This window comes from Biomphalaria glabrata, chromosome 7 (assembly GCF_947242115.1).
Source record: "Biomphalaria glabrata chromosome 7, xgBioGlab47.1, whole genome shotgun sequence".
Classification (NCBI taxonomy): Eukaryota; Metazoa; Mollusca; class Gastropoda; family Planorbidae; genus Biomphalaria; species Biomphalaria glabrata.
The window spans coordinates 25,379,342-25,389,408 of record NC_074717.1 but is presented as its reverse complement, the minus strand read 5'-3'; the positions used below and the strand labels follow the sequence as shown (position 1 = coordinate 25,389,408).

General features: G+C 29.9%; 1 protein-coding gene across 6 annotated transcripts; it reads left to right on the top strand.

Moving 5' to 3' along the window:
• The first annotated feature begins 60 nt into the window (after positions 1 to 60).
• Positions 61 to 9,601, top strand: LOC106079835 (uncharacterized). 6 transcript variants are annotated; one of them, XM_013241060.2, is made up of 9 exons: positions 61 to 77; positions 2,035 to 2,239; positions 2,420 to 2,469; positions 2,587 to 2,666; positions 3,615 to 3,800; positions 4,507 to 4,662; positions 4,815 to 4,934; positions 7,051 to 7,195; positions 7,589 to 9,601. In XM_013241060.2, the coding sequence occupies exons 2-9, from the start codon at positions 2,055 to 2,057 to the stop codon at positions 8,044 to 8,046; spliced, it is 1,380 nt and encodes a 459-aa protein (XP_013096514.2). In that variant the 5' UTR covers positions 61 to 77; positions 2,035 to 2,054; the 3' UTR covers positions 8,047 to 9,601. The 6 variants fall into 6 exon arrangements, with proteins under 6 accessions (XP_013096514.2, XP_055891362.1, XP_055891363.1 ...); XM_056035387.1 differs by lacking the exon at positions 61 to 77 and adding an exon at positions 124 to 300; XM_056035388.1 differs by lacking the exon at positions 61 to 77 and adding an exon at positions 326 to 547 and having other exon boundaries at positions 2,084 to 2,239.
• The last annotated feature ends 466 nt before the right edge of the window (positions 9,602 to 10,067 follow it).

Here is a 10,067-nt window from a genome sequence, read left to right as displayed (position 1 = left end):
ATTTATTGTTCTGTAAAATTAAAAAAGAAGTATACTTTTATATAAATCTCAATCTAAATACCTTGTTACTAGCCACTGTAAACAAATTGACATACTTTTGGATTTTTTTTATCAGATTGATCCATTCCATGATAGATCTAGATCTAGACTAGATTAGTAGATACTAGAGTCTAGGTCTAGAATCAAAGATCTAGAAATATACGAATTTAAAATCTACTTTTTTTTTTCTAGTAGAACAAATAGAAATTCTGAATCCAGATTTAGACATCTAATGATCTAGTCTAGTCTAATTTAAAATTTGTAATTAGACTTTTCTAGTCATTAAAAAATTAAAGACATTAGCCAATTTATTATTATTCATGAGAATAAAAGATTATAATAATCTAAATCTGATATTAAAGTCAGTCATGTCACATTATCATGATTATCATTAATGATTAAGAATTCTTTTATATTTATTATTTTTGTTGTTGTAAATTAAATTATTTAAATTGTTGACTCAAGAACTTGGAAGAAGAAGTCTGAATCTGAAACTGACTGAGGGGAGGTGAGGCTAACCCTGACCCCCTCACATGTCTACATTATATTCAGATCAAGTTAATCACATTGACATGATTGACACTGTTCACTTTATTGTATAATGTGACTGTGCTGTAATTGAAATTTAATGTTTAAACTAACTTATTTAATGTTCAAGATTTAGAAAATTAGATTTAAAATGTAATCACAAATGTACTCTACAATAATTAATTAATTAATTGTATAGATCTAGATCCATTGATTTGAACGATCTTCAATGCACGAATTTCAATATTGCAGATTGAGATGTCTTTGAATATGATATCTCTAGATCTTTAACTATGAGTTGTTATGAACTTGATCTACATTTCTAATTAAGTCATTTAGTTTACATAATTAAGTTATAAATCTAGATGTAGATTATCTATAGTACATTTGAGATATTTTGAATCTACTGTTTATAAGAAAAGGAATAGTGACCTCAACTATTACCTGTCATGACTTTTTTGCTAACCACTGCTCATTGCAGTCTGCTGTTTTACATTTTGCATAAATTTCATAAAAATTATTATCAGTTTCATTCTTATTTTTATAAAGTTCTTATCAGTTATATTAGTAATATTAATAACCAAGACATGTTGTCTGAGTGGTAAAGCACTTGGCTTCTGATTATTTCTGAACCGGGGGTCCTGGTTTGAATCTTCGTGAAGACTAGGATTTTTAATTTCTGTATTTTTAGGGAACCACTGAGTCCTTTCAGCTCTAATGGGTACCTGACATAAGTTGTGGAAAAGTAAAGGCCGTTGGTCATTGTGCTACATGACCCCCTTGTTAGCCATGGGGGTCAGAAACAGATTACCTTTACATCATCTGCCCTATAGATCGCAAGGTCTGAAAGGGGTACTAATATTAGTAACAATAATCACAGGTCTAGCATAGAGTTAATAGATGTATAATAAGAAACTTGATCTATGTTGAAATTGGAAAATAACTATCTTAACCATAAATTTTATAGTAATAATAATAATAACTTATTTTTAACTTAGTTATTGTCCAATTTCAACCTAGTTCAAGTTCCTAATCATATACCTACTATTTTTTCTAAGAGGGTAGGCTATCTATTTTAAAGCTGCCTTTTAAGTACTAAAAATATAAATTAGGATCAAATTTAAATCACTGAAACCAGTCTTCACTAAGATTCAATCCTGAGACATTGAGCATTTTATACCACCCACCCACATATCAATGAGCATTTTATACCACCCACCCACATATCAATGAACATAAAGGTAAACTAACAGATTACACTTACAGGGATACTAAACAGAAGATAGGGAAACTAACAGATTACACTTACAGGGATACTAAACAGAAGATAGGGAAACTAACAGATTACACTTACAGGGATACTAACAGATGTACTGTAATAATATAATAACTTATTTTTAACTTAGTTATTGTCCAATTTCAACCTAGATCAAGTTTCTAATTTATATAATATGCTTATTAACTCAGTTCAGAAATACCAATATATAATGATGACTCCTAGCAATTCATCCCTCAGTGTCTCAGGAGTTAATTTGATGTCTGATCATGAAGTGGATGTTAATTTAACAAACTGTAATGAGTTATCCACAGTGAAACAGGAATTGGTCAATTGTAAACTGGAAAATAAAAAGCTGACTGATCAACTAAATTGCCTCTTATCTTTGATTAAAAGGTAATTGCAAAAAAATATAGATCTAAATGTAGATTTATTTTGTAAAATAATAATAGATTGCTATGTACTAGAGAATACCCCACATTATTATTTTTCAAGTAAGCCATAGTTTTGATGAATCATTTATCATCATTTAATTTTTCATTATGACAACTTAACAAGCTACATTGTTTTAAACAGGTCTTGGACTGGTGACAGACTTGCCACTATTCATCTTTCAAAAATAGTTGGTAATTATTTAATTACCTTAAATTTAAATGTTCATTTTTAATTTAAAGAAAATGCTTTTAAGAAATAAATTAATAGAAAAAAAATGTAATTCTTTACTTTCAATAAATAAAATGCAGGAGTGACTCCCATTGAGTCAGACAATCAGAATGGAAGCAATGCAAGAGCTAACTCAGCAGATGTCACATTCATAAGGAAAGTAAGCTTTATTTGAAGCTATATCATACATTATTTGTTGTACAAACAATAGAACATTAACAATATAGTGGTAGTAGTTTGAATGAACTATCTTTGCTTAGTCCCCCATCACTCTCACACTTTCCTTTTCAATATCAATATATTATAATCATTTGTTGCTTTTTTTTTTTATATGTAATTATGTATAAATGTAAAAAAAACAAAAAATATATTTAAAGTTCATACTTCTGTTTTATCAGAGAATCATTTTCTTTTCTCATTTAAAGTGTTTTATTAATGCCTTGATTTGTGAACATTAGCATATCATAGGCATTATAAACACAATGTATACAACAACACAAGACACCATTCTTCTCTTTGTGCTGGTACCCCAACAAAGTCCCCTTACCTTTATGTTCAAATATTTATTTCATAACTTTGTCTCTGATTTTGTAACAGTTACAATATGCAAATGATGCTTATATCAAATAGCAATGTGCAATTAATCATTATTCTTTTAAAAAAAATGCAAATGATGCTTATATCAAATAGCAATGCGCAATTAATCATTATTCTTTTTAAAAAAATGCAAATGATGCTTATATCAAATAGCAATGTGCAATTAATCATTATTCTTTTAAAAATATGCAAATGATGCTTATATCAAATAGCAATGTGCAATTAATCATTATTCTTTTAAAAATATGCAAATGATGCTTATATCAAATATCAGTGTGCAATTAATCATTATTCTTACAAGTATTCTATTAAAGTAAATTTTATTTAAAAAAACAAAAACATTTTGATTTTTTAAAGAAGATATTTGAAATCCCAAAGAAAAAGAACAAATGTTTACTGGTTTTAATAGCTTTTTTTTTTTTAAATCTTGACAGTGACCTTTTACATTTTTTATTTGATTTCATATGACTTTTGCAATGTCTGGAACATTTTTTTGTTTTAATTGTTAAAGAGGAGATGTGAGCAGAACTGGGAAAGGCTAGCATTTAAATTGCTGGAGAGAGAATACCTGACTGCACAGAGTGAACTGCGACAACACCAGCAGCATTACCTGGTAAACAGACAGTTGTACATGGATGCAGTCTTAAATGACCATAACAACAGCATGTCAAGGTTACCATTACATTACAGACATGAAGTAAACATCCTCTTTCAATTAAATACATGATAATCATAATAATAATTTTGTTATTATAATAATTATAATAATAATATGTCATCTTTAAGAGCAGTATTTTGTATGGCTATGTCAACCCAGCTGTGATATATATATATTTTGTCACATTCGACCAATTAACTGGCTCAGGTTTTTAAGTTCACTTTTAGCAGTCTGTGCTTTTTATGGTGGTAATGTTTCTTCTATGGGTTTCCCAATTTTGAAAAAAAAATACATTGCATTTTCATCATTTTAAATAATGTCTTCTTATGATTTTATATGGTGAGTTATAATAATACCAAACAGTGGCTTTTGTATATTTTAGTTATAATGATCCCTTATTTTAAGGCTGCCCCTTATAATTCAAGAAATGAGTGTTTTCTGGTGAAATCCCGTTTTCAACCAGGCCATTTTGTCAAGTCTCTTTTAGGTTATTAAGTCATGAACCATGTATCACAGGCCATGTAATATGACACAAGATACTACACAGACTACCACTTCAAAGTGCTACAAAGAGATAAAGCTTGATAACTTTCATTTGCAAAACTTATGACTTTTAAGCTGTGTGCACCAGAGTGGATTTCATTTTTTCATTCATTAATAAAAATAATTTGTCATTAAAATAAAAGAAGATTTCGAATAGGCTGTCAATTTTTTACAGTTTAAGTTATACATTATTTTTTTCCAGAAAGCAAATTTAGGAAAAACAAATAGGTTAAGAAGAACTCAGTCTGCTGATAACAGGCGAATGAAAACAGCACAGGACATTGTTGAAAAGAATGATTTCTCTCTGCATGATATTATAGGAGACACACATTTTACAGATCAAAATGTAACTGGCCATGTGAGTTTTATGTAAATAATGTTAACGTAAAATATATTGTTTTAGAAAACTACAACTAATTTTAATTGTCATGGAAGTAGTTTAACTATTTTAGTTTTTTTCTGTGTTTTATTATTTCTCATCTGTTATGTAATTTAAAAATCTATTTTAAGACATCCAATGAGTCTTATACAATCACACCATCCAAATATTTGCCTAGAAGAGTACAATCATCTACCCATGTGAGGCGAATGCCACCTAATACTTATAATGATGTCACAAGATATACACAGGTATTGTGTAATGAATAATTTAGTATTTATAATGTTGGTATGTCCAATAATGCTGTATAGCGGAACTAGAAAGGCTCAACTGCAATTCACACAAGAACTTATCTTACAGATTACAGATGTTACTTCAAAATAGAAGATAATTAGGCCCTGTGCATTTCATGTGTCAATCTAGTCATGCATGTTAATCAGTGATTTAAACTCTGCTACATTATTGGTTTCCCTGGCTGATTCAAGCAACTCATTCCATTCTCTAATTGCACTAAGGAGGAAGGAGCATTTGTACGAATTATTCTTAGCATATGGAATAAGAAATGTGCTGCTGTCTTTGCATATTTCCTAGTGTTTTATTAGGTTTTGTTTTATATTTGTAAATTATGGCTCAGTGTTTTATGTATTATTGTTACTTTACTTTTTATTCTTTTGTCCTGAAGTGTCTCTAAATTTGGTGATTTTACTAAAGGTGTTACTCTAGTCTAATGTGAATATTCGTTTGTTATGTTACTCTAAGTTTACTATTATTGGTGTTGATTTGGAGCCATTTTTTATTACAGTTTGTTCTCTCCCTATCAGGAAATCATGAATCCATTGATGCAATGAACCTTACTTACTTACTTAGTTAGATCCTTCCATGCCTATTGGTGCATTGGGCAGCAAGCTGTCTCCACAAAGATCTGTCATTGACAATATCTGAAGCCTCTTCCCGCCTGGTTTCCACTGATCCGAGGTCTTCCTTGAAAGTGTGGCACCAGTTTATATGAGGACGTCCCTGTTTGCACTTTCCTCCTATTGGCCTCCATTTCATTGCAACTCTTTGTATGTCAGAGAACATGTCCTGCAAACCTCATGCAACACTCTGTCACAACCTCACCAAGTTGTCGACTACCAGTTCAGCAATGCAATGAACCAGCAATACCAAAGTATTTAAATTTTCAAAGTAAACTATGGTGATGAACTTTCTCAAATATGCCTTAGAAAAGTCTAATGAAATTGCATCTTTTTGTTTATTTTGAATCCTTTGAAAATTCATCAATTAGTCCTTCTAATTGAGTTTCACATGACCTATATTTCCTAAAGACATGTTGGTATTGAGTAAAGACATTGTGTTTATCTAATTGATTCATAATGTTGCTACATAATATGTGTTCTAGTATTTAACATGTGATTCTGATTAGTGATACTGGTCTGTAGTTTTCAGAATAGATTATTTTCCTATTTTCTAGGGGACTGACATTAGCATCTTTCCACTCCCTCTGCACCCTAGAATGATTAATTGACCATTAAAAAAGTATTTTGAATTCTGGTGCTACCTCATGGCATAGTTCTTTGAGCAATCTTTTGTGAAATACCATCAGGTCCAGATACTTTATTTGTTTTTATGCAATCTTATAGCTTAATAAGATTAAGGGAGCTGGCAAAATCATTTGGTTTACTAAAAGGTCAGTGGTCAGAATACTCATGAATTTATTGACCAGGAAATCCATAGAGAAATATTTCTAAAAAATGACCTTGATCTTTTGAAGCCCTGAAAGAATGCATCTCTCTTCATGTTATCATATGTGCCCTTGCAGGTTATCATATGTGCCCTTGCAGAAGAAATCCAATCATTTATAGTAAAAAGAAATCCAAAGGACTTACGGATGCAAATAATCAGACAATAAAAAGCAGCCTAGCCTATGGAAGAAAATTTCCTGTGTTACTCAAAAGAATCCAGAACGACACAATTTTCAAGAAACAAAAAAAAAACAAATTGCACAAATTGCAGTTTGAAAAGACATGATGTAACTATGTAAACCAAAAAATAATTTATGCAGTGAAATATTTTAATGCATAACAATTACAAAAAAAAAAGTTGATTTTGCTATTAATACTAATGCTTTTAAAAAAATACCCAAGGATTAGTTGAAATAAAATCATTAACTAAGCTTTCAGACATTCACAATAAAAGCTCACTTTTAACCTCCCTAATACCATCATTGATAAGCTATGAGCTGTCTTTTTTTTTTCCTCATTTGTTGGTTCACAATAAAATTTATGTTATATTTAAAAAAAAATAATTTTTCTATATTTTTTTTTTTAAATGTGTAAACAAAAAATTAACTATTTTTTTCCATTTCAGAAAAACTTGTTTGAGCTAAATGAGAATGATGTTGTGAAAAAACCAAGACCTGTAAGTGCTTCTAGTTTAATACAAGGAGACATACAGAGATCTAAACCCAGACTTAGGCATGGGCTTTCATCTGACTCACAGTTAGAAGACAAAGGTTTGTGCTCATTAGCTTACTATTTTTTTGAAAGTAATCAAAGAGAATGTTTAGAATAGAATATTTTGTATAAGATTAAAACATTTCTTACTATTTTTATAATAATGAAGATTAGTTTGTGCTAACTTAAACAGAAGATAAGAGTGACCAGCATTTGAAGACTTTTGTGAGAACAGTTTGAACTCTCCCAATGTTTCAATTTTTTATTAAGTGCTAAGCTAAACAACAATCACTCTCAGAATAACATAATAATAATAATATTGATTTTAATTATAAAAGTTACCCATTAACAGCATTGATATTAAGAAGATAGCTGAATATAAATTTATTTTTATTTTGAGATTATTTGTAAAATTTGACTATATTCAAAGTTTTTTTTTTTTTTTAATTTAGTGTTCATCACACAGAATAATGAGCGTTCACTTAAGTATGAAACTACACGTCCAGTGAAAGCTAAATCAAAATCTGGGAAACATCGTAAGGCCTCGGTGTCAGAAATGTCAAAATCTAGCAATGAGAGCACCACAAATCTTCTAAGTGCTTCAGCAATTAAAAATGACAATCAGAATGTTGAAATCACAGGCACTAAAGACAGACAAGAAGCAGATGTAACAGAACACAATGCCAAAAAGGATTTGAGTAAGATGACAACAGGTTTGGACAAAGTTGAGGCAAAGCCACCCACAGGCTCCAGAAACACTTCAGGCTTTGTTCAAAGGCCGAAGTGTGTTGATGAATTCACAGAAGATGAGCAAAGAATGAAGGACATTGCAGATGAGTTTAAGAAAAAAACAATGCTGCTTCAAAAGAAGTTAGGACTTTGTGAATCTGGCTTTGTTGAATTTGATTAAGTTAGTATCAGAAATCTAAATGAAAAATTACAAAAAAACAACTGTTAAGCCAACTAAGTCCAAAACAAAATGATAAACAAATAAACAAATGCTACTGTCAAGAAAAAGGTAGGAATTACTATTATATTTATAATTAATTCCATGAATATATTGATTGTTACCTGAGTATCAGATTTATAAATGAGTTTTTATCAATTTTTAGCAGTTTTGGATATCAAGAGTGATGCCAGTTCATTCTTTTATGTTGTCCAGCCAGACAAAGCACGAATTGTGTTTAATGTCTGTAGTAAGGCCAAACTAAAAATATCTGTGTAAGATGGTTAGCATGTCACATGTTTGTTTTGATATAATTGAATATACCAAGGTATTGACCTTGAGTCTTTTTTTTTTCCTTATTTTATTTGATTCCATCTATCATGATGGGGCAGAGTGGTTAAGTGCTTGGCTTCCAAATCTGGGGTCCTGGGTTCGAATGGTAGTGAAGACTGGGATTTTGAATTTCAGGATTTTTAGGGCGCCCCTGAGTCCACCTTGTTCTATGGGTACCTGACTTAAGTTGGGGAAAGTAAAGGCAGTTGGTCGTTGTGTTAGCCACATGACACCCTGCTCGTTAACTGTTGGCCAAAGAAACAGATGATTTTAACATCATCTGCCCTATAGATCTCAAGGTCTGGAAGGAGAACTTTACAATCTATCATGATAGCATATCTGTTTACATATTGTGAATTATATGATATAGTTGACATTCAACTTTTTTTTTCAGATTTAAAAAATATTAAAGTAAATTCTGGTATATATTTATGTACTTGTATATGTAAATAATTAAGAATAAAGTGGCAGAATATTAGAGCATCCAGTTGTTAATTAAGCCTCTGAATCTTGTCCAGGCTGATAAATTAGAAATTGTACTGAGAACTGTTCTGGCTTATTTTTATGGTTCATCTAGTTTTCTTCTGGGTTCATCACTCATTCATATCAGTTTTAGGCTGGTTTTTGTTTTGACCACTTAGATTTCTTGTATTGTATTGGCTAACTATTTGATAAACTACTTATTTGGTTAGGCAGTAAGAATTTGATATTATATTATGTCAAGAAATTCTGAGAAATGCTTCAAGTTAACTCTGCTGCTGCTATATGTCAATACAGATATCGAGTTCCTAGTAGTAAAAGCTATTTTTCAGTTTTAGGTAATGAGTATTAATAATTCATGTCATGATTTAATTTTATGATCTCTTTATTGTATTTTATATTGAATAATCAATATTGAATAATTAGAACAATAGCATATTGGCTGAAGAGTTGAGGTCTGGAAATTTGTTATATGTTATTTTTTAATTTCAAGACTTTGATTATAATTGAACTGGCTACAAACATTACCTATGTAAGTAGTCAAGATGATCTAGTTTCCTCAACTGACCAAAAATAAAATGTCATTAATTTAAATAAATTTGAATGCAGTCTTCTCGTATAAATGTATACAATATTTGATGTCATCTATATTTGTTACAATTTTAATAATTTTTTTTTTAAATAAAAATTTTGTTTTATAAATATTCAGCTTGAATTTGCTTCATCTAATACAGATGATTTTAACCAAATATACAGAATGACATACAATCTTTTCACTCATTTGTGACTGGTATCAGATGCTAATATACACAATTTATGGCTTAGGGAATTAAAAAAAGGTACACACCATTGGTTTTTCATCAATTTTGTGGCCTATCAAGACTCGTTTAGAATAGAATAGAGCATCAAAATCTAGACATTAAAGTCTTTATTTTAATGGGTTGAATTAATTGCGAGCATTGTCATAAAACTTTTGGATCAGCTTGTTTTTCTTTCATCTATTTGATGACTTGAATTAAAATTGTATGTAAGTTCATAATAATGAAAAATGAAAAGTAAAGATTGTTATTAATAATTTTGCTGAAATAGTAAATTGCTACAATGTCAGTGCAGACCATATACATATAGTCTAATAAATATCATATTGTTTACAATGAATACTATTTATAGTA

What these genes read in the sequence shown, in the direction of transcription:
- LOC106079835 (XM_013241059.2), top strand. Translation starts at nt 2,019, where the DNA reads ATGCTTATTAACTCAGTTCAGAAATACCAATATATAATGATGACTCCT. An exon ending in ATCAAAATGTAACTGGCCAT is followed by an intron (nt 4,663 to 4,814) that starts GTGAGTTTTATG and finishes ATCTATTTTAAG; the next exon opens with ACATCCAATGAGTCTTATAC. An exon ending in ATGTCACAAGATATACACAG is followed by an intron (nt 4,935 to 7,050) that starts GTATTGTGTAAT and finishes TTTCCATTTCAG; the next exon opens with AAAAACTTGTTTGAGCTAAA.